The sequence below is a fragment of the Cryptomeria japonica genome, chromosome 6 (assembly GCF_030272615.1).
Source record: "Cryptomeria japonica chromosome 6, Sugi_1.0, whole genome shotgun sequence".
NCBI lineage: Eukaryota > Viridiplantae > Streptophyta > Pinopsida > Cupressales > Cupressaceae > Cryptomeria > Cryptomeria japonica.
In genome coordinates this window covers 106,262,007-106,287,957 of record NC_081410.1, presented here as the reverse complement: position 1 = coordinate 106,287,957, position 25,951 = coordinate 106,262,007, and the positions used below count along the sequence as shown (strand labels likewise).

General features: G+C 34.2%; 1 protein-coding gene across 3 annotated transcripts in view; it reads right to left on the bottom strand.

The window, feature by feature from the left end:
* Positions 1–519: 519 nt before the first annotated feature.
* LOC131030538 (probable chlorophyll(ide) b reductase NYC1, chloroplastic) overlaps positions 520–25,951 on the bottom strand; it is a 31,836-nt gene continuing 6,404 nt past the window's right edge. For 2 of the 3 annotated variants that reach the window (XM_059207197.1, XM_057961394.2), the window contains 9 exons: positions 10,355–10,433; positions 10,106–10,241; positions 8,409–8,483; positions 8,042–8,240; positions 7,772–7,840; positions 6,448–6,587; positions 6,174–6,296; positions 5,683–5,875; positions 520–1,058 (listed from right to left, as the gene is read on the bottom strand). In XM_059207197.1, coding sequence (XP_059063180.1) covers positions 873–1,058; positions 5,683–5,875; positions 6,174–6,296; positions 6,448–6,587; positions 7,772–7,840; positions 8,042–8,240; positions 8,409–8,483; positions 10,106–10,241; positions 10,355–10,433 — 1,200 coding nt within the window. In that variant the 3' untranslated portion in view covers positions 520–872. Of the gene's footprint in view, positions 1,059–1,079; positions 1,435–5,682; positions 5,876–6,173; positions 6,297–6,447; positions 6,588–7,771; positions 7,841–8,041; positions 8,241–8,408; positions 8,484–10,105; positions 10,242–10,354; positions 10,434–25,951 lie in introns of those variants that run through there. The other variant, XM_057961395.2, reaches the window with a different exon arrangement.

The following is a 25,951-nucleotide window of genomic DNA, read 5'->3' as shown; positions in this document are numbered from 1 at the left end:
AAGTAAAAATTTGCAGTGAGTAATGGAAGTAAAAATTTGCAATGAGTAATGGTAATAGGTGAAGAAAAATTGGCCAAGCTCCAAAGAAATGTTGAGGAAAGTAGTGTCTTCTAATTAAAGGAGTTTTACCTCTGTAAATGCAAGAAAGTGAATAAGGAAACAAACTACACTCACAAAGTGCTGAACTTCAGATCACATCTTATTTCAATTTAATATATCTATGAATTTTTTTAATTTTTTTATTATAGCTAAATTGTAAGTCCGGTTTATATTAATATTAAACATAATTACGCAGCTATAGTGACATCATTCAATTCAATTAAAAGCCTTCCTACACAGAAATTAGCAAACTTTCATTAACAAACTTTCAATGTTTTCGATTTATTTTTAGTTTAATTGCAATCCCAGAAGTCCCATGCATATCACTAATTGGAATAATGCAATCATGTTCAAATGAACTTCCCTTCTAGTTTCTTGTAGGTGTAGTTTGTATCTTGTTACGAAAGAGCTCTCTATGACTGATATTTAACGAAAACATAAGTATAATTCAATGAAAGTTAAAAATAACTCAGGAGTCCTTATAATCGTTATTGTACTGCTCTACATTACACACGAAGGGCAAATCATTCACCCCAAGGCAAATGAACACAACTAACAATAACTAAATAGCTTGTATTCCTGATAAAATTAAATAAAACATTACATCTGAATCTGAGATAGAAATTCATTAATCCCAGATATATTTCTACAATAATGATTGATGTGCATCTTTCAACTGGTAAATAATCCATATGAAGGAATGGAGATAATTAATTTTGTTAGCAGCTTCTGCACTGAATTGTGAATTCGTGCTATTTCTTGTCCATTTGCTGTTAGGTCCCTGACATACTGCCCCCAGAGCTAGATAGAATAATGAACGAAAATACAATTGAGAAAGAGAAAACAGAAACCCAGGAACCATTTGAGTAGAGATCCATAGCATCGTTGAATGTAAACCTTGCACGACTTTCTGCCCATATTCGGACTCGATCTGTCTCTGCTGCATATAGTGCTTTTCCCTAAAAAACCCATGTGGAATTGTGAGGAATGGAATTTCTACAGTTGAAAAGAATTATATGCATTGCTTATACAAAGACAATGCAATTTAAAGAGACCAAGCATGGTCGGATATGTTTCAGTTGGACATTAACAACTACGTACCAAAAAGTAAAACTGGTACAGTATCTAAAAGAACTTTCATAAATCAATTATCAAAGTGTAGAAGCTAAGCAAGCAGACTATTAGAAAATGCACATGGTACTCATATTTAATGTAGCACATTAAAGAATCATTTTGGTGCTAGGTCCTGGTCCTGCTTCAGGGAAACGTTTCATTTTTGCCTGCTCTGAAATGACTTTTGCAGTTCTATATTTCATTGCCTGATTGTAAAGATGCCTAATTGAGAGAATTAATGAAAAATCATCAATAAGGAAATTCATTGAATCTGTGACGTAAGTGAAAAATACAAAATCAAGCAAGATCAGTTAAAGATATTTAGGCCACAACAAAAGCAAACCATTGAACACTCTAATTTTAAGAATATCTGTCCTACTGCATCGTCATTAATTTTGAGAATATATGTAATACTGCATTGTCATACTTAGAATTCACGTATCCTAACCAGGCCGTATTTTATGCTTTGTTGGAGATAACCAGGCTTATTTTATAACCACATCCACACTATGTTAAAGAAAAAGAAAAATCTAAACAATAATTATCGCCATGAATGGTTCTGTTACCTGTATGGTGAACGGTAAATATTATAGGGCCAATACACTATTAGTCTATTAGATTGCATCACTAAGAATCAATGGATGAAAAATGTTCTGGCACTTTCCTCAAGAATTTCTACAAAATAGGCATGTGAAACATAAAAATGCGAGATCGATACTACAGACTAATACACAAACTATTTGATAAAAAGTTTATTTTATATTTTGATATTCGAATGATGTGAGTATCTAAATATTTGTGAAGATGTTACAATCAAATACTAACCGTGTGTTGTTGATGCATAATTTTAAACCCATTGGCAGGGGGTGGACAAGACATATGAAACATCCTTGAAAATCAAGTTAGAAATAACATAGTATTGTTAAAAGGTATGAGATAAATCAAATGAAACAAGGTGGATTATTGTCAAGTGGGCCACAGTCTCGCAAGCGAGGAAGAGTAATTGTCATGATGACGACGTGGAGAGAACAAATTCTCCTCAGACAAGGCTCCTAAGATGACAATATTCCATGCTTGATAGTGCATTCGCCAGTAAATCAACTGGTGTACATGTTTCCAATATATTAAGTCAAAAAAAGGTGGGTGAATGAAAATAAACTAGCTCACCTTGTTCCATGCTTGATAATGTATTGCACTATTATTTAAATAGAATGTTACCAGCTAAACCAAAAAGAACAGGCTAAGTACAAGCTAAACAAGTAGATTAGAGTTACCCCTCCAAGAGTGTTAGGACTAGAGGAAATAATCGTATATTTCCATGGATATTTCCTTTGCCAATGACTTAAAAAAGACTTTGATAAGGTTTTGTGTATGGCCAAAACAATAAAAATTAGAAAACGCCTTATCCAATAATTTGATTACTCTAGGCATTCTCTATGTTTGTGATATTTGAGCCTGCAGCATCTCTTGTGAATCTTGGAAGACTTTTAAACAAATCCAAAATAATTTCATAAATGCATTTTAAATATTAAAAGTCTCCTTAACAGAACCAAAAAAGCCCAATCCAATAGTTTGATTATTGTGGCATCATCTATGGTTGTGATACTTGAGTTAGGACATATGTTGCAAGAACTGCAATAGGGAGGACCAGTTTCATGTTTTTGGGGCTAGCAACCTGTCCATAATGAAAAATGACCGTTGCTAACATTTTTCCATTTTGGGGCCATTTTTGGATGCTACAACCTGTTGCTATGAGCATATCGCTGAAGAAACATTATTTTTTTGGAAGGAAATATTGCATATGATATGGTAAGGAAGTCGAGACTCAGCAATAACTTTTTGACAGATCCCTTGCAGTCCAGGTCAGTGAGCTAAAATATATCATCTAGTCACAAGCTGAAGTACTTGAATGACAACCAACCAGAGGCAGGCCTGCACCCCATTTATGAGTTGTGATTTTCCTTCAGTAAAAGATTTGTTAATACCCTAATTGTTAGTTTTTATGTTAATTTAGTAATGTCTCCAAGTTTCATATGCATCTCTGTACAGCAATAGCTCGACTATTGAGCAAGAAAATGCACTCTTCAACATCAGATTAAAAGAAACGACTCTCTATTACCGTTATTTTGATGTGGGAAACAAATGAGGAAAAATGAATCAATGATGATGCATATCTAAATCTATGCTACTTATTTTATATGGCACACATCTACTAGAAAAATTAACAAATACACATATATGAGTGTACATAAATATATGTGCGTACATATATATATGCATGTGTGTTACTGCTATAACCATTTCCTATTCATTTCTTATGCAAAAGCCCAGCCAACCTTGTTTTCTATTATGTTTTCATTGCCATCCCGTTTACCATTTCTTGTTTCTGGTAACAAAGCTTGGACCTGCAGCATCTCTCACTGAACTTGAAGACCTCTAAACAAATACAAAATGAGTGCGTAACATATAAATGAAACATTAAACATTTCCTGGTCGAGGCTGGGTGCAGATCTTTGGAATAAAAAATTCCATGATAAGAATGTAATTGAAGATTTTTGACAGCATGGCACTTGAAGATAAATATCATTTTTTACTATTTTGTCCTGCTAATAGATATGTCATAAACCAATTTTCATTACATTGAGAACCTACAGATACTTTTAAAATATGAAAATAAATAGAGCTTGGTAATTACATTTTCAATATATCGAATCTCTCTTATAGAAACATAAATGATCTTTTGTTTTAAATTTATATATTTTACAGACCATGTTGGTCTTTATTGGTCAACAATATCATAAACGTAAAACTGCAAACATAATATTGCTCTATAGTCTCTTCCTCAAGGTCCATGGCTAATCCAAAACCAAGTTGAGTGGTTTAAATTGGGTTGGTTTTTGTGTCTGGTACATGCTTTGAGCAGTATTATTATGCTATCATGGATTGTTTTCAGCAATCTAATGGGTGCTTGAATTTATATACTGTGAGCTTATGACAGGTAGCAAGATCCACAAGAGTTACTCGTAATGGTCGGGAACATTATTTCAAGGTTCATGGAGGAATACTCTTTGCTGTATAGTAGTTGGTTTCATAGTTCAACTACTCACCAAGCACTTGGCAAGTTACCAATTACTCACAGACATTTCTGCCACCAAGTTCCACTGTAAAAACTTGCGACTTGCAAAGGGTGGGTAATTGGCAAGTTTTAGGGCCAAACTCATGGGTACTCGATTAGGCCAAGCTTAAAACTTACAGGTCTTTGATCTGATGTGGAAATGCAGGTTCAACAGGGATTTTATGCTGAAAAATACGGTATTGACATGATTTCCAACTTCGTTGTTTTCACACAGTTTAGGGTTCATTGCCAACAATTTTCTGTTTGTCATGTGAAATCATTTATTTTGCTACTGTTGTTCCTGATCAAACAAAATAGATGCCCTTTCTGGTGCATTTGAGCACTCAATTTGATAACTCAAACCATCACACGTGTCATGTTGCATGATTACAGGGTATTCACCACTCATCCACAGAACCATATGCCCTAATGATCTCTATCAGCAAAAACTGCTCCATTATACAATTCCTTCCCTCATGCCACTTGATTTTGGTCACTTATTTTCATTTACAATGCCAACACTACTTACCTATCGCACAATTGTGTTGGCAATTGTTACTTGATTGTGCAATCTAAGCTATTGATTAGAAAATCTGTTTGTAAGGGGATCTGCATTTAGACTGTATTTTGAATAAAAAAAAATTCTTCAAGAAATGTATATATTTATTTAATTAGCCAAGTTTTGCTGAGTTGTAAATTTTTCGCCTGCCGCGTCTGAGTCAAGTCCAAGTATGAAAACCATGGTTTGTTTAGTCAATAGGTGGTTGTAGTTGCTATGAGGTTCTGTTTAAGTGTATTCATCACTACCAAAGTGTTGCTGAAGATGAACTTACTGCTGAAGTAAATGTAGTTGTTGCTGACAAAGTACTATAACAAGAGTGGCTAGACAAGTTAGCAATAGCAGACAAGTAGTAGGTTTTTTGCTGCTGAAGACACGATAACGGCTAATGGGGATTGTTCATCATACAATGTATAATACTATAAACCTATGCCTGGAAGAATGACATTGTAGCATTTATTGTAAACTTGCTTACCAAGGCATTGTAACACTAAGAAAGCAGAGGAAAATTGTTTTGAAAGAATCTTGCCAAGGATCATAATCTGAGTGTGATGAATGTTTTTGTCAATGAATGAAGAAGACCATCAAAATTCCTGCACAAGGATGTCCTTACAAAACCTGTTGGGTTAAATGAAATGTCAAGACAGAGTTCATCCTGCTAAAAATTAGCACTGACAAAGCCCTTTCTATATATATATGTGTGTGTCCGCCAAGGCATGATCTTTTACTCTCCATGATTGTTATATGAAAATTAATTTTATTGACATTAAATTTTTACCTCAAACTAGAAATTTACCTTCTCATCAAACCATCGATCTCGTCGAAGCCAAGCAGTGATTAGAGCAAGTAGAATTCTTGGAGGTGTCAAGTAATCAACTGCTTTACCGGTGCCTTTCACAGTCCGCATTCTAGGAACCAATGACCTTGCAACTGTCTCGGGAAGCTCACAAATTATGTTAAACATTTTCTTATTTTGAAGTGATGCACCACTGCATGCCATGATGTGAAAAATAGCATCAGCAAAATTACCAGCATCAATATACGTCATACAACATTACACATAAGATTCATCAATACAAGAGTTTGAACAAAGTTGGAAGATAAGTGCTATCATTTTGTTTAGATTTTATTTGGAAGAAAAATAAATATCAAAATAACCCTCAATTTGGAAGATTCTAAAAAGCTTCCCCATATAAAAGACCCGAGGAGAGTTTTCAAAATAAGTCAAAGCAACAAGGCAAATTATTGAAATTTCTTTGTGTTTGGCAAGTTATAGATACCATTTACCTTAGAAGCAGATCCGTAAGAACCATGCCAGGAGATGCTGTATGAATTCCTACTTTGGATCTCTTACATTCCTTCAACAAGGATGCATGAAGCTGTCTTAATCCACACTTAGTTGCCCCATATCTGCAGAAATTTATGGGAAATATTATTGATGGAAATACAAATATTGATAAAGACAATTTTGAGAAATAAGGACAGAGAAACATCACAACTTCCAATGACAGTAACCATAAAAAATCAAATTTCCATAGTTCATAATGAAACATCAACATACACTGCAGTCAATGGCGTACTCGAACCACCAGATCCTGCACCATCCATGTTGAATATATGGCCTCCTTTTTCCTGCGATTTCATGAGTCGAATGGCCTCTCTTGTGCATATTAAAGAACCAATAAGATTTGTAGAGACAATCTGTTTACAATGTAAAAGGAGATATGCATGTCAGTTTACCAGCAAACTGACTAAAATTTTAATTTATGAAGAGATTATATTAATGTCCACAATTGATCAAAGAAGGTGATCTGGGGTCCAAGTGTGCCCTCAGGACAACATACAAACGAATTAAAATATGTAATGAACAAAAGAAAATGAAAGAAAAAATATCAATTAAATAATATTCAACAAGAGAGATTTCAAGAAAAATAAGACACTGCGCTGTAACTGTAAATTGCAAAGTTCTGTACAAATCTGAGAGGTCAGAGACATGCCACAAGATGTACAGTGGCTTTCCTATTCTTTCTCTATCAAGGAATATACAGGAAAGGCAAGCACTAACCTTCTGTCAGTTATGTTCCTTTGATTTGTCATTCTCTGAAAATACTGCAGAATGACAGTATAGAACAGCGCTTACATATAAATAGTAAAGGAGCAAAACTAAATATTGTTAAATCTTCATGGTATAACCTCATGGTCAAGGGGAGGCTGTGAAGCTAGTGATGAATACATCATATGGTACAAAGTACCACCATTGCATCACAAGTCAACAGAAGTTTCAGGTCCTCTTGGATCAGTAAGTCAATCGGATTAAAAAGTATATGACTTACAATAGCACAAGGGAGTTAATTATGAGCTCAGGCATCTAAAAGGGCTAGTGACTACAAGTTAAAAGCACAACTACAAAAGAAGATATATTGGCAGTCATTTTGATGAAATAAGAAACTAAAGGGAGACTTTGACCATCGGCATGTTGCTTTTCAGTTTTCACACATACAGTCAGGCCTATCCTCCCTTCCATTCTGACTTATTGCTTTATAAGGTTCAACTGCAGATAATTCTGCTGTTCAAAATTCATGAAATAAACTTATTTATTCTATAAAAACCTACTCAGGTGACACACATATAGATAGATCATCAATAATCTATGAAAACAGGTTATTTTTCCACTAACCGATCCAACATGAATGGAACAGGTTTAACCATAAATTTAAGGGTCACTTCCAATAGCTATTCACACAGAAAATTGGCAATGAAGCAATATGAACATTATTGAATTTATCTACAGTGACATGCCAGCGGAAAGGTTGTTCATTTAATGTTGATTTGAAAAGAAGAAACAAGGAATTGAGAACCAAAATATAATCGTGGTAAAGCTCTGCCTGATTAATGTCTTCATCTGTAAACTGCATAAGTGGTCTAAATCCCTTGTTGGTTCCAGCATTATTTATCTGCCATGAGAAAGATTCACACTGGAAATTAAAAACAAATTAACAAGAATGTTAGGTATTCTTCAAAAATTAAAAATACAATACGACCTCTGTACTTGATTTGTGCATTTTTCTTTAACACACAATCAAAGAATAAATTGTTCTGGTAATAAAATATCCAAGCTATAAACAGTAAAGCGATTGCGGGGACCAAACTCTCACCCAGATATCTATAGAGCCAAGCTTACTGACAGCAAATTCAGCTAGCTTTTTAACATCCTCGGCATTAGAAACATCACATGATATTCCAAACACCTTGCCTTTCCTTTTCTGAGTTTCAGGAGTCCGAGTACTTGATATTGCTATTCCTTCATTAAGCTCTTGTTGAAGCTGTGCTACAGTTGTCCTCACTGAATCAGGGCTGCCTTTACAGAATTTGTGAATGCATTAGTGTTGGAGTGTTTGTGACTCATAAAGCCAAATTTAGCATTTATTAAGATACTACTGTGTTTGCAAAATCATTAGCACATTTTAAAGTTGAATAACTTAGCATTGGTTGGAAGAAATGACATCTGTCTCGATCAATAACCTGCGTGAGGCAATAACCACATGATCCCCAGAAAAAATGAATTCTCTGGCAAGTGCTTTCCCAAGGCCTCGAGTGCTGCAATATTAAAAGCCAAACAAATAAGCTTAATTTCACCCCTTATGTTAGACAGGTAAAGAGAAGACATGATGTAAGTTCAAATCAAATGTTTCTCACTCCAGACATGATATTATTATGATTAAAATTTGAGGCATTCTTTACCATAAGCATTTTAGAACAACAAAGTTACACTTCACTAGCATGCAAAGGAACACTATGCGGCATTCTAAGAACAGTTTTTTGGAGATTTAGTAGCATTGCCATTCTGTAAAATTTCAAAATATCTTGAAGCATACGTACCAATTGAGGGTATTGCGTTACTATAAAGTTTACAGCTCTCTGAATTTGCATCCAGCAGGATTCAAGCAGAGAAAAGAAAATTAGAAACAGCCTAACAGGCTCTTGGGAAACCTGGTATATGGACTCTTACAAATGACAAAATACACTCCAAGCAAATTTGTGATGAAAGAAAGAAAGATGAAAGGTTAAAAGGACAAGAAGTCTGCACTTGAGGAAAATAAATTTAGCACCTTAGAAACAAAACAGATGCAATAGAATTACAGGATTCCTGAAAATTGTACATCAGATTCCAAGTGATAGCCAGTTGTGTTCCATACAATAGAGTGACACTTTATGCAACAAGAAAATAAATGGATGACTTAATGTAAACTAAGATAAGTAGCGAATACTGCATGCAACAAAATAACGTATTTAGTTGAGGATTGGCAGAACCTTTGGACTTAGAATGCAAAAATGAATATGCCATTCTAGTGTGTATTTGGTGAGATAGCAAAGAGATTCAGAGAATTGTGTTTTTGTCATTATACTAGATATCTGATACAATAAAGACATATTCATTTTTGCATTCTAAGTCCAAAGGTTCTGCCAATCCTCAACTAAATACATTATTTTGTTGTATGCAGTATTCGCTACTTATCTTAGTTTACATTAAGTCATGCCATTCTAGTGTGTATTTGGTGAGATAGCAAAGAGATTCAGAGAATTGTGTTTTTGTCATTATACTAGATATCTGATACAATAAAGATGTCACCAAAATATGTCTTCTCATTATGCATCTGCTCATGTTAAATGGGTAGCCAAATAATTCACTACCAAAAATGCATCAATATCATTCACTTTGGAAATTTAACTTGTGGTCAAGAGATACCCTAGTCAATTTTGACAGTAAAGTTATAAACACTGAATATAAACAAGACCAATCCTTGGTGATCCATTGTCGTACCATAGAAACCAAATCAACATTCAAGCCCACATTCATTTCAAGAGAAAGTACCAAGATTTAAAAGGAGTAGGTTCCTATCACAAACTAGACATAAAAAATTAGAAAAGGGACTGCACACCTTGGAGTGTTTTTTAAGCTTCATGTTGTATTCGAAACCATAACAAGGATGCCTCAGGATATATGCTGATTAATCGCCAAAGACAGAAAGTTCAAAGAAACAACCTTAAATTTCTGAAAAAAGCATATTTCAAATTTGGAATATTTGGGCTTGAAATACCTCGCACTCAATATGCCACCGCAGAACACTTCACAAGTACAGAACGCCATAACAACAAAATTGCAAAGAATACTTTAAATAAGTTGAGTACAATAAATTATGAAGTAAACAGTGGCTTACCTCCCAGTTATGACAACATTCTGTGGCCCAGACTTGCAACGGTATTCAAGAACCTGATTTGCCCATATCATTGTTCCCCCGAATACTACAGCAAACCAGCTAGACCAAATCAATGTATCCAGCTGACTATTCCCATCTTTGAAATAAAAACATATGCATCAATTAGCAGTTTGCTATATTAATATTAAAGTTGTATCTTATAAGGAAAATGACAGATCAAGTCAGTAACTAGATGATACAAGAACTCACCTGAGATTCTAAATGCAATAGCTAGAATAGCTCCATTGGCCAGCATAATCGCCAGAAACTTTTCAATGAAACTAGTAAACTGCATCAAATAGAGAGTTTGGAATGTCATAATACTCTACTGTACATCCAATTGAAATGCAATAGCAGAGAATATGACACTTCCTAAGCATCATTTGAAATTAGAGGCTCTGTGATGAAAGGCAAGTTTGGTAAGTCAAACAGGCATCTCTGAAGAAGCAAACCAATGAAGATGAACAATATTATATTACATTAGACGATAGAAATTCAAAATGAGTCATGACCAGTAATTTGGTTATTTGTAGTTAAAACCCTTGCAACAAGCTACATGGAAGACTGGAATGCTTAATGAGGATGTTTATTCTTTCCGAACTGTGTCTACCATGATAAAGCCGGATTAATACATCAAATACAGAAGATATGCAGCTGACATAAGTAGGGGAAAGGAAAGAAAATAAAACTATCTATAATCATGAAATGAAGTATTAATCTTACGGTCGTGGAACTTCCTATATAAGGCATAGCTAGGTGCCCATACCTCACACCTGGAGAGACAAGTTGGAATAACTAGTATGTAGAAGAAACAATATTTTGTCACAATGTGACAATTAAACCAATGGAACCTTTTCTCAAACTCATGCCTGAAGCTGAAGGCGTGTTAAAGGAAGGCCAAAGAAATGTGCAGGAGGTTACCACTTCAACACTTTCTTCTGTTGGGGACACCCTAGTAATCCTTATTGGAAATGTTAAAATTCAGTATCCTTCTCTTAAGCCCAATTGAATTTTTTATTATGGGTCAGAAAATGCTTAGAACACCCACTATTGTTATAGGCTTACAACTGCCTGAAATGGAGATTATGTGGTATAGAAGCACAAAAATAACAATAACTTCAGAAGGCATAAAACATTCATCTTTGGTCCATTGAATGTGAACTTGTTTCTTCCAGATTCCAATTATTTCATTCTAAAGTTAAATATTGTGGATGAGACAGGTCATCCTTCATTGGTTCCACTTGTAATCTTATCCCAACATGGCAAATGACACTGTCAAATAAATTAAGTCTTGGTAGAGTTGTTATGACCTCGATCCAGCCTAAACTGTGTTTACAACTCTTATATCAGATTCTGTTATAATCTAGGCCATGCCTGAACCATAATGAAATACATTCAATTATATAATTATTCATAAATATGTCAATATTATAACTCTGAAAAAGAATTATATAAATAATACAATGATATAAAAAAATATACAGATGAGTTAATAATAAAAGAAAAGTAGCGTCCATGGAAAGAATAATAGATCTACCCCCAAAAGTGTAGTCATTTTTTGTCAATCAAAATAGTAATGATAAGGAAAATTCTGTCAATTATTGCATGAATAAAAATCAATGCAAAAGCAGTACCTGCCGACATTTAAGAGACAAACATTGCAGGCAAAACAGATTGCAAAAGAGCAGTTTTCATAGTCAGTTGCCTTGCTGAAGCTTTTCCTAGTGTTACTTTTGTTTGCACTGCAAACATACTAACTCCGAACAAAAGGCATAAAGGAATTTTTTGGGTACAAGCTAGGGACTACATGCCACATTGTAAAGGGTATTTCTCAAAGAATGTTTCTTTGTGTTTGCAAGTGAATATTGTGCATTTAAAGAGCATTTTTCCATTCCAAAATTGAGAAGAATTTAAGGATAAAAAAGTACAGCCTTTAGCTGCATTTTAAAATACTTTTTCTAGTTCAACTTCACCTTGGGTATGCCTAGAGTTCGTACCTAAGAATACCCAAGGTGAACAAGGGTTGAGACCAATACCAAAACCCGTAGAATACAAGTACAACCTCCAAGTCAAGTATACCCAGTAACATAGCCTAAATTCCAACCTCAAAACAAACACAAAACAGCCATAATCAAGGCCAAAATCCAAGGAACCTCCCACTTCTGAACCTACTGTGTTCCCTCCTACCCTGCCACTCTCATCACCTACAACTAATATTCCACCTCTTCTTCAGCCTATTACACACCATCACTTCCTTTTGCTAAACCAAACTTCAAAAACAATTTGCCCCTTGATCCAACTTACTTTCCCTAGAGCCCCAACCCAAGGTTATCACCCCAACTAACCTTTATATTCCCTTTCCTACTCCACCTATTGTCACAACAACTTCACCTTCTTTGATTGTTGTTGTTGTGGGTCATATTATGGCTTACCATTCCCAAGAAAAAAGTGTATCAACCTTGCATTACAAAAGGTTACCATTTCTAGTAAGTTTACATTTAAGCACAGACGGGTTTGAAATTTTCCCCAAAGCTAAGGAATTCATACTAGAAAAAATTTGATCTAAGATCATGTCTGGTTTTCAACGTACCAAAGTTTCAATTTTTCAAGTTTTAAAGTGAATTTTGAGGCACTTAAAGGTTGTTTATAGGCATGAAAGTAGTCGAAACTGGCAAAGTGGGTTGTAGCTTGATAGAGCACTTAACAAGCTCTCCAATGGTTCAAACATTTCATCAATTGGCCTCCTAGATCAAAAGTTACGGCTTCCAACAATTGGGTTTCTTGAATTAGAAAATGTGAAAATGTGTTGGACGCAAAAGAGTTGTAAAAGGTAGTTGCATCTGTTGGTGTGCGTTTTGACACATCATAGGGCATATTTGATTGGACATAAGTTGAGTGTCACTTTTTGGGTGGTTTTAGCTCGTGGTTTTGTAAATATCATTTTACTATTTCATGTATTGTATCTCTTATATCATAGTTGTAAAACTCGAACTTGACAATTACTCAGCAGGCCCAAAAATTCGTTAAACCCAGGACTTAGCAAAAACTTGAATAAAAACTTGGCAACAACTCAGCAATTTTATTGAACATTTTAAAATACATAATTTTTTAATAATATTCTCAAAAAGCACATTTTACTGAACTTGTAGAGCATATTATTGATTTCCATTGTGCATAAAACAAAATTAGAGTTTAATGCATATGATAGACCCCAATGATGTTGAGGGGCAATTCCATTCATGGGGTTTTAGGGGCAACACCCCCGACAAGGTAAGGGACAGCACCCCTCATGAGGGTCTAGGGCCAACACCTCCAAGGGGGTTGCTGCCCCTCACCATCACCATCAAGTAAAATTAAGGCCTTTGAAACCACACAAACCTTCATGGCACACACCATTTATCACTTAAGAGAGAAATTAAGTGTTTGGCACTTTTTTGTTTATAAAAATGTTTTAAAAATCATATAAATTTTTTAACATTAGATGAAAAACACAAAATTTGCTCTTTCCAGTGAGTTTTTGGCAAGTTTTTATCAAAAATCACTGCGAGTTTTTCAAAAAATCACATGCAAGTTGTTAGGTGAGTAATTCACTAGAACTTTTGTATCATAAGTACTCATGACTCTGAAAGTATTTCAACTATATCTTATATATCAAGTGCTTGCGATGGAGGTTGTGTGAGAGTCTTATAGATGTTTAGTTTCCTTTGGATCTCTAGTTGGTCATATCATGTTAAAGCTTGCTCTACAAGTATATTGTAATCTTGTTGATTCGAAGTGTGGGGATTTTCTCCCAAAAGGATTTTCCCCACATAAATCACTGTGTTGTGGCATGAATACTACTTATGTTTATTTTTGTTTAATTTCTATAATTGTTGTATAGAATTTTTTTTAAATTGCATAATCCTCCTCTCAAACATAGGGTAGGGAGTTGTTCTACTACCTTAGCTTCCTTTTAATTCTTTCTACTCTCTATACTATTGCTACAGCTCTTCCTACTTCTACAACATTCGGTATGCCTCTTCCCCTTCTCTTGACAAGATGTTTCAAACCATTGTTAACATTCCTTCTCTAGCTTCTATATTTTTCAACACTTCACTCTAAGTTCCTTTGGAACATTCTCTCGGTCTTCTTACACATGGTAGAGCTCTCACATACACATTTTGATGATGTTGCCTACTTGAAGGATGCTCCTTATGATTCTAAAATTAACCAGTGTCTTTTTCTTTTTTTGGTTCTACAACTATTCTATAATTAGTTCTTTGTTTTGTGTGGATGATTTATACCATTCTTATTGATACATGATTACAAATAAGAAAAGTACTACATATAAGAAGAGCACCATGCTTGTTGCTCACATATGTTTGTGCTTGCTTCTCTATGCTTCTAAGCATAGCTTACATACTCAACATATGCAAGCTTGCCCCTCTATGCTTTTGAACATAGATTACATACTCAACAAATTACCAAGTATGTAATCTATGCTTAGAAGCACAAAGAAGAAAGCACAAACATATATTAGCAACAAACATGATGATATACTAACCAAGACTCGCAAAAAAACCAATGAGTTTTTCCATTTACCTCACAACACCAGCAACATGTAAAAATTGAGGGAAAAAATAAAGGTTAGGCACAAAAACTCTGATTTTTTGTCTTTATAGGCATTGTTTTTTGCCTTTTTAAAAATTACAAAAATGTTGTGCACCATAAATTTTTGTGTGGTTTTGAATGTCTTCATTTGGGTTTGGTGGCAAGTGCTTTACCCCTCAACCCCAACCTACATCACAATAGGGAGCAGAGCTCTACCCTCAAACCCTTCAAGGGGTGCTACCCCTCAATCCTACTAGGAGTGCTGCCTCTAGACCCCCATGTGGGGTGCTGCCCCTCAACTTTGTTGGGGCATTGCCCCCACACCCCCACCAAACTCCTTTGATATATTTTATAGCTATATTTTGCTTCTATTTTTAAAAAATTATGCTTTTTACAAAAGTTTAAGTGTTGTTTAAGGTGTCAAGTTTTACTCAAATACTCTGAATCAAAAATTTTTAGCTTGCCGAGTACTCTCCAAGTCCAAGTTTGTGAACTATGTTACTGAGATTCTACCTAGTTTAAATTCTAGTTTTTTGCCTTTTGATATCTACTTAAATTAGGAACAAAGCAAAGCATTGTGGTCTCAATATCTCTTTCAAGTTGACCAAACCAATCTAGATATTCATTTGTTTCCATTTCTACTATGTGTTTATTGCACTTATTTTATATACCTCTCCTATATATTGTTGCCACTCTTTCTTATGTTCCTCCTAGTATATTGGGGACAATGCGATGTACCAAGGTATTTCACACCTTTGTCATGTTGACTCAACAAGGGCCATGCTCATCCATCTTATTTGTAGTATCCCACTTCTTTTTTCCTTTTTGTTCCTTTGTAATTGTTATTCTATGTGCATGGGAAAAGATGAAAAATGCATGAGCAATTCTATTACACAGTTCTAATATTCTTGACCCCATACATAGATCCCTTTGTGTCTTACATTGTTTGTTGTCTTTTCATACTCCAAACTGTCAATCCTCTACTTGACTTCTCTAATGCTCTACTTTTCCAATTTTTCACTCATGCTAAATTTTCTTTCTATGATGTACTCATGATTCTTCTTATACACAGATGTTTATTACTTCTTTATTTTTCTATTCATATGATGACATGTTTTCCTCACTTTATCTTTCTAGTTCATATGACATCCTTATGGTCCTCCACTTCTTAGCCTTCACTATGTAGCTTTAAATAGTGTGAGATACAATAATATTTAAAAATAAAAAATATTATTTAAAAGCATTGAAATAGATGTTAACAAAAAGCGCAGATTAATTATATTGATATTTGATAATCACCATCATGATGTGAAAAAATATTTTAAACCATAATAAATTGGACTTGGTAAACAAAGACTAAGAGGGAAATGATTATTATTTTTTAAAACGATAATACAAGGGTCCTAAGATGAGTTTATTTCAATCAATTGATAAAACTTCAATATATGTAGACATCTTAAGCCTTATTATTGTTTCTCTTCATCTATTTACCTCTTTGGGATTTGATAAGAAATTTTCTCCAATAAAAAGAGTTGTAAATTTTTATTAAATAAAAAGAAAATTGCAAGTCTATTGCAACGGCACCAAAATGTTTACTCCCTACAGTGTGAGTTCTCATATTACTAGAAGTAAACAGAAAATAACAAGTACATGAATGCTAACAACAGATATCATTCACAGAATAATTGATAGAATATTTGTGGCCGAAAGATATAGCTTTTATTTCAACATGTAGATTGGATACAACAATAATGCTCCTATTCCCGTTACAACATACACATATATACCATCTGCCAGTTGGCGGATATACCAATTGTCGCCAACCACCAACTAATCCCTACGGGATTATTACATGGCCAATTACTAACTAAACATAACCAAGTATTATTCTTATGTCAGCAAATTACCGCCAACAACCATCATCCAAAACAAGTGTACCTTTTCCTTTGATCTTTGCTAATGAATTACCACCTAATATTACCCTTCCTCCATTAGTGCTTTTGAGAGTGAGAAACTTGCTCTTGTCTCCGGTCATATGTCTAGAACAACCATTGTTTATAACTTTATATACCATATGTCTTTTTCATTTTGTGCATGAAAGCTTGTTTGCACAATTAGGGATTCCACTAAAACTTCTTTATCCTTCTTCCTACAAACCTTAGCAACCTTCTTCACTGTGTCCTCTTTCTCAACCTTCTTGTTCTCCTTAGAGGAATCTACCATACCACTTTTATAAACTTTTGCAGTGTGACCAATGTTATTACATTTACAACATATAACATTGCAGTTCCTTGAAGGAGCAAATGAGTTCTTACTCATAATCTAAAGTTATTTCTTGCAAACATTCTACAATTGATCGTCTTGTATCCAAAAATAATTGCAAGAGAAACAATAACCATAAAAGAAAGAATTGTTAAACCCGGTCATATGTGCTTGCTTTGAGATAGGAAGCCTCTTGAAAGCATTCTTTCTAATTTTTAATGGCGAATTTTTTGTGTTGTCCATGTTGATCTTCTATTGTTTTTCTTTTGTAGACTTAGAACTTTGAACTTCTTCAAGACCAACTCCACCTTTATCAGTAGACAATTTTTGTGAGCCAATGACTTCATCCAAAGACATGGAACTTTTTTTATTTATCTTTTCATGATTCAGATGTGTTAAAGATTTATCTAACTTTCTAAGTGAAACAATTTCAACTTCAAGTCTCTCACAGTTTCCTTAAGCTGATTTTTTAATACCTCTTCCATTTTCTTTGCTTCTTCAACTTGAACCTTTAAATCAACTATCAATTTTTCTGTTTCTTCAAGAACTTGAGATATCTTGGTATTCATCTTATTCTCTTCTTGTAATAGCAACTTCAAATTCTGATTTTTCTTTCTAAGTCTCTTGATTTCACTAAGAGCACTTATTAGCTCTTCTTCAAAATCCACGTCTCCTTCTTCATCAAAATAATCTTCATCTTCTTGATTTTCAGCGTGTACTTCTTCTATAGCCACGAACAATATTTCTTCCTTTGAAGAATCTTCATCACTAACATCAGAAGTACAACTTTCTTCTTTTGAATAGAGACTCTTTTTGTATTTTTGAGACTTTTTCTCTTTTCCCTTATGCTTCTTCTTGTTAAACTTAGGCTTCTTTTCTATAGTTTTTGTCCTCACTTTTTTCATATGGACATTTAGCTGCAAAATGTCTTACCCAACCAAAGTTAAAGCATTTAAAAGCCAACTTGCCTTTATATTTACCAGGACCTTTGTTCAACTTCCTCATAAAATGTGCTTCATCAAAATCAGATTCTTCATCAAGAATTTCACTAGATACACTCCTTGTCTTTTCCTTTCTTTGAAGCTTTGAGGACTGCCTCCCTTTTGGATGAAGAATCAGAGTTTGTCCTCATCTCATAAGCTGTTAGAAAACCATGAAGCTTATCAACAATCAACTTATCAAGTTTTGTCATCCCTTCAATCATTGAAACCTTTGCATCAAATCGCATAGGAAGAGACCTTAAAATTTTCTGGACTACAATGGACTCCTCAACCTTTTCTCCTAAAGCCTTAATAGATTTGACAACTTCATCTACTCGCAGAAAATAAGCAGCAACGTTTTCCTCTTCCTGCATCTTGAGACTTCCAAAAATTCTTTTGAGTCTAAAGTTTTTCTTTCTTAACCTTGTCATCTCCATATGTTTTTTGAAGTTCTCCCAAATATCATGAGCTGAATCACAATGCATAACTTTTACAAATTCTGTTTGACTGTAATGTTCTCACTTTGAAATATAATTTAATAATAAATAATAATAATAAAATGAAAATACAAAAGAATAAATATTAAAATTAAAATAAAATATAATTAATATTAGTAAACTTATTTAGTATCGATTAATCATCCATTTATTTCTATCAGCAATATAATATGAATTGAATCAGTTAAGCAATATAATATTAATTGAATTAATTAAGAAATATAATATTAATTAAATTAATAATTAAACAATATAATATTAATTAATTAATCAAACAATATAATACTAATTGATTAATTAAACAATATAATATTAATGTATTTATCTTCCATAATATTAATTGATTAAGCAATATATTTATCTAATATTAATTGATTGATCATTAATAATATGTTAGAAGGCAATGTATTAACTAACAAGGCTATCAGTATCACTTAAGATGCACAATAATAAACCAATAAACCTTAGACAAGGCGCCCTTTGTAATAAGGGGAGACATGTCCTTCCTACGTAAGTTGAGTCCCAATGATTTTTTTAGTGGCTAATATTTGCCAATTGGCTATTTTTTAAAATTTGGGAATCAAAATTTGGCTAATAAGTTTAACTTTAAGGTGACCCAAATCGCCACATTTTTATAAATTTTTATTTTAGTGTTATTTAAATTGCCAAAGAGTTTATTTTATTAATTTTTTTAACTCAAATATTTGCCACAATATTCAATACATGATTGGATCAGATTCACCAACATTTTTAAATTATTGTCAAAATCTAAATTAATTTGCCAATAATATATCATAATTATTAGTTATTTTAGGTTTATATCAACAATTTTTAGTTGCCACCATTGATTTAAAATATAATCTAATGACCTCAATGAAAATAGAGACTCTTTTTGTATTTTTGAGACTTTTGAATTGTTGACCTCAATGAAAATCAATGGTCTAAAAGCAGTTTTTGGCCCCATGATTATTACAAATAATTGGTACATTTTATCTCATAAACAAAGAGGGTTGTTAGATTATTTTAAATTAATAGTAGAAACTAAATAAATTAGTCTACCCCTTAAAACTCATTAATGATTTCCACCTTCAGGCCTATACATTTCTATTAAAAACTATTTTTTTCAAAATGAAAGGATTTGTAATAGTAATTAATGTATACTCTTAGTATTTTCTAAGATTCACCATTTTTTTCTACTAAAAAAAATTGATATAAAAAAATTCGCCAATAAAATTAAAAAATTTCTTTTAAAAAAGGAAAGATTCGCCAATTAAAATTATTATTTTTTATTACAAAAATTAAATATTCGCCAAGATTTTATACAATTTTTTGAGAGGGTGTTTCTTAAAGTTATCACCATACGTAACCCCTCACACCAGCAACACACCATATTTGAGATCCAGCGAATCAGTATGACAAGGGAAGAGGGAGAAATAGGAAGAAAAAGAATACCACGATAGGAAAGGAGACACACAAGAGGAAGTTCGATTGCCTTGGGAAGGCATTCACACGGGTAACTCCCTAACTGTAAGGGAGGCAGCAGGTATGAAACATTACACTGAATATTCACGGTATTAAGATGATAACTTTAATTAAATTCACAGTATTAATGCATGTTCACAGCATGATAATGATAGCTTTAATCACTGCATGTTCACAGCAATAAAATAATAACTCTAATCAGATTCACAGAATCACATCAAATTAATATAAATAAACGTGATAAGATATGGGACTGAGCATACTCTAAACAGTGGGAACAATTAATTAGAACATAGATAGACATTAATTCTAATTCATGGAAATTTTATTCATAAAGTAATAAATCTCTACACTCTCAATCTTATTTGACTAAATGGAATCGATCAAATCAGATCAGAACTGTTATTAAGTTACAGGCAGTAACATCTTGGTTCTTGGTGGTTCCAAACCAAGCTTTAGTTGACATTAGTGTCCTTCTATTGTTCTCTCTATGTACTAAAATTGTGATTCTAGGACAGAAATTAAGAGGGTCCCAGTAGGGGACATTACACAAACAAACCACATAAGATTGCATTCATGGCTTTTGCATTGTTTTCAAAAGCCTTCTTCCCATCAGCATCCATTGGAGGATTTGACGAAATTATGTAACTAGTCACCACACCATTCCTAACATCAAAACCAAGAGACATCAAATAAGCTCACATTCACACACTCCAGAATGCACAGTTGGAGCCATCAAATAAGGGTGCTCTATTTGTAGCAAGACCTTCAAGAGCACTCATGTGTGCTATCAAAATCAACCTCCAAACATTTAAGCTCTATTTCTGAAGGTAACCTACTTTGATACCAATAGAAAAGCACACAAAAAATACTAAGGGTGAGGGGGAATTAGTATTATAAACTTTTGAAACAAGAAACCACATTAAACATGAAAAGAACAACTATTGAGATGCAAACTCCGAGTTCATGTGGAAAACCCTTTCAAGTAAAAAACCACGACACACAATAGCTTTCACCTAAGTCACCAGGTTCGAATTCGAATTTGAAGTTCGACAGCTTTGAAATTCGAATGAAGTTCGACAAGGAAAAAATTTGAAATGTATAAAATTCGAATTAAATTCACCATATGTAATTTTTTTTAATATTTAATAAATATATGTAATTTTTTTAAAATTTGAATAAACATATGTAACGGCGTCAGAGGCGAACTGGCAGGGCGTCGAACACGGCAGTAAAGGCGAACTCACTACATTGAACACGGCAGCAGAGGCGAACTCACTGCATCGAACACTACCGCAGACTACCACAGACTACCGCAACTTCCTTCGGCTTCCACACTTTTCCAGGGACGACTCACGATGGACTGAATACTGTGGGTTTCTGGCGCTCGTTTATTAAAAAAAAACAGAAAAAACCCTAATCGCGATTAAAAAATATTAACTTTTTTCAATGTACGAATTTGAACGAATTTTTTACTCTGTTTTAAAGTTTGGTGAATTTTGAACTTCAAGGAAGAAATTCGGCCGAACTTGGTGACTAAGGCTTTCACTAACAAATGGGCACCAACCCAGATTACACAAGTGAGCCCTACTCATAGAGAGCACCAACTCCTAGAGAACACCAACCCTCCTCAAAGCACCAACTCCGAACAATTGAGGCACCAACCTAAGTTTGAGCACCATGGTGCAGAAGCACCTTGTCAAGTTCAAGCCTCCATGAGTCAATTTTGGTTTTTTAGCTTAGGTTTGGTAATTTAATTATGTAATTAGGTCTAAAAGACCATATTGAACTTGTTTGTATTGGTTTGGAGCCTTAGAGTGTCATTTTGGGGGTCATTTGTCAAATAATGTAAAAATTGTCAATTCTTGCAAAATTGTCATGTTGTAAAAAATGCAAGAATGGGAATATGAAGAGTCAAATGATGTAAGGGAGGTTAAGAGTCAGTTGTTTTTGGTTGGGGAAGGTTTGGAATACTTTAAAAAGTATAGATGCACGTTGGTAAAGCGGTTGGAAGTTGTAATTTTTATTTTTGAATATCAAACACTAAGCTTTTCCTGCGTTTTTTCATATAAATCTACTGCTACAAGCTCTTGTACAGCCTGGTACGAATCAGAACATGCAAGTTTATGAGTTGGGATTGGTAGAGGGATGAGTTAAGCTTCTTTTGGTTTTGGTTTGAGATTTTTTCATTAAGATTTGAAGATTTTATAGAGATTTTACTAAAACTGGTCTTAAAACCCTGAATTTGAGGGTTTGAATGAATAAAATGATTGCCTGAGCCATTCCACCCTGTAGAACATGCTTTAACTTGGTGGAATAACAGAAATAGATGTAGGTTTTGTGTTTATGTGGTTTGCAAGAGCAGAGAAGGCGGATTGTTAAAGTTTGAGTGATGCCCTAGTTGATTTCACTCAAGTTTTAAGCCAAGAATGGTGGCTAAGAGTTGGAATTAGAAGAAAGGTCATTGGAAATGGTTGGAAAACGGTTTGGAGAGGTTGTTCAAATCATATAAGACCTCGTAAAGGTGTTGGGGAAGTGATTTGACGCTTGGGAGTCATAGGACTAGTAAACCCTTGGTGAAATAAGCCTAATTAAACCCTTGTGCAAGCATAGCAGCAGTCTTTTGAGGGTTATGTTCCAAAGAAACCCTAGGAGCTTTCAAGATATGTTGTATAAAGCCCAAATGGGTATCCAAAAGTGGTCTCATATCTTCTAGATCGGTTCTGGTTTGAAAGTTATGGTCAAAATACATGAGTTTCTGCTCTAATTAGGCCTAATTGCAGTGCTAATAGTCCATTTTTGAGGAAGACATTCTGAAACAACCCATGCCAATTCTTTTATATGTTTTAGGGAAGCCAAGAGGGATATCCAAAAATGCTTTCACAGTCTGGGAATGAGGCCTACTCTGAAAGTTATTAATGACTGTCCTGTTTAGGAGGGCTACAAGGAAACTAGGTTGCTAGTGAAGGAAGGGTCTTGAGGTGAAAAACCCTAAAACTTTGTGTGATCAAATATAGTTGTATATGTCATTTGAACCCCTGCTTTGCATCACACCAACTCAAATACTCTAAGACATAATATCATGCTCAGCACTCCAATCACTGAAAACTTTATTTTGAATTCCCTAAAATGATTTGAGATAATAAGAAATGTTAGTTGTTGTTGAGCTGGATTTTTTATCAAAATGTCACAATCTCCTTTTCCTTAGTAGCAGTAGCATGAATATGAATTATTGCATGTTGTTTTCCCCACGTCCACACTAAAAATGCTCAACTCTGATACTCAGCCAGACACAAAAACAGTAGTAACCTTATTACAAAATCAGACTCCTCTTATTGTCTCCACGCCCAGAGATAGGCCTTTTTTCAGACCATGAACTCTTCTTTTGTAAACGGCCAACATTGAATAGTTATCATGCTACACAAGTAGAGTTGTCCTAAAAAACAAGTAACAAGGGTCAGTCTCAGCAATTTAATAACCAGTCTTCTTTATGGCAACCTTATTATTTGCAAGGGCCTCTTCGAAAAAGTAGTCCACCTTCATTTAATCTTCAGCACCTAAATATAATTGCATACTTCCCCTCAATCAACAAGCATCTCACAAACCTTAAACATAGGCCATGATGGTCAAAAACATCTGAAAACAATAGCTTGGAAAACGTTACCACGTATTCTAAAGAAGGAAAATCTGTACGATTCATAAAAGAAATAAAGCGTTTCAAATGCTGGAAACAACCCCACTCCCTTACGTCGTCACACTTAAAAAGATCACTTTAAAGAGCATTACTTCTGACATATTTAAAAATAGCCACCGTTTTCAAAATACTACCACATACATAAATGAAATAACTATGCCTCAATTCATCAACATACTTGGAAGAGTCAACCCTCCTAGAATGACGTGGCAATCTGACTTGGCGCAAATAAGTTGACAAGCAATCAGCTTAAGCAAACAGTCAACCAGCTCAGGCAAACACACATGTAGCTCAACCAAACAGCCCCACTCCCTTACGTCGTCACACTTAAAAAAAATACTTTAATAAGAATAACTTCTGACATATTTAAAAATAGCCACTGTTTTCACAATACTACCACAAACATAAATGAAATAACTATGCCTCAATTCATCGACATACTTGGAAGAGTCAACCCTCCTAGAATGACGTGGCAAATAAGTGACATGGCAATCTGACTTGGCGCAAATAAGTTGACAAGCAAGCAGCTTAAGCAGACAGTCAACCAATTGAAGCAAACACACAAGTAGCTCAACCAAACAGCCAAGCAGCTCAAGCAGCTCAACTAGACAATCAACCCGCTCAAGCACGCAAACAAGCAGCGCAAGCACGCAACCAAGCAGCTCAAGCAGCTCAACCGAACAACCAACCAGCTCATACATGCAATTGCTAGACAACCTTTGATCATCATCCTTTGACATTAATGACAAAATATCCAACAGTACCTCCATGGTCAAGATTATTTGTTCCTCCAACCTCTTGCAATCACGATTTTCACAAGTATTTTTTATTTTTTAAAATTTCTATTGTAGACTTTAGTACTTAACATTCTTTAATTTATTTTGCATTTATATTTTTAATTTGTGTTGGATTTCTCTCCAATTTCAACAGATTGCAAGTTTCTGCTGAATGGAATTGTAGTACATACTCCTTTATCCACTCAATGTAACCAATTGATTACAAAAAAAGCAAAAGACTTGGTTTATGTTAATTCCAATTTGCATCTTCTATCACATAAACAACACTACAGGAATGGATCAACGAAGAATTGGGATTTAACCCCTGTGATGCAGGAGCATCCAGGTCCACATGAGATCCTACATCACCCAAAAAAAAATTCAATTTATTTTCAGTTTTGGTGTGGGTTTTGGTTTGTTTTGTAGTTTCAAGCATCTCTCTATAGCAGGAATCCATGAAGTTGATCAGATTTGCAAAATTTGAGTATCCGTTCTTGTGCAGTTTCACTCGCAAGGGAAAAATTTCACAAGAAAATTCCTTATTTAAAATTGGTGAAGGTTGGGCTCAAATCCTTTTGCAGGGGCAATATTAAAGGTAATTTGCAACGTGTGAAAATGATTTCATGGTCATATCCTTCATGGTTTGGGAGAAACTAATATGTAGATAAATTATTGACATTTTTAGTTTCTGGAGTTTGATGAAGGCTGGAGAAAAATCATTTGGAGGGAAGCTTCATAAGGTAATTCCACACATTCTAGCTAGTTTTCATGTAAAAATTCACATTCAATCGAAAGTTATGAAAAGAATCAGTTTTTTGCAACTTTTCCAACACCCAATTCTACGCAACCAGCTCCTTTGTGACTGTTCAAACTCTTGGGTCGGTAATTAGAGAGTTTTGAAATCTCTAGCATTCTAGTTCTCTTATTTAAATATTTATTTCCATTCAAAAGGCAGAGAAGAGTTTAAATTAATGAAGTAAAACACAAAAAAGAGAGTGGCACCAAAATTAGAGGTAAAAAGAAGCATTAGAAATCATTTTCAGATTTCTTGGAAGGCATAACTTTGTGAAGAAATGAAATGTCTATTCCATGGTACATGTGGCAACAAACCAAAAAGGAAATTGCAGTTTAAAATTTCAGAAATGCGAGTTCAAGAAAGGGGAGATGCAACACCTTTCTTGGCTGGGGAAAGCTTACATTCAAAGCGCCCAGCATGGTAAAGATTTAGAGCAGTTCTTAAATTTATTTTTATCATCATTTGGCTGGAAAAGAGAGGTGCTCAGCTGGAGAGTAGTGGGAAATTTAATATTGCAGACTTGAAAAGACAAAGTAACATCTATTTTGAAATAACAGCAAGAAGCTGAAGAGGCTCCAAAACAGAGTTTTTTTTTTTAATATATAAAAAGGGAGAATTGGTGTGTGTGGGAGAGGAGGGAGAGGGCAGCACAAAGGCACCTCATTTTAGACAAAGAAGTGCAGGTTTAAAATAATGAATTCCCTCGATAATTGCTGAACAGAGAGGGAAA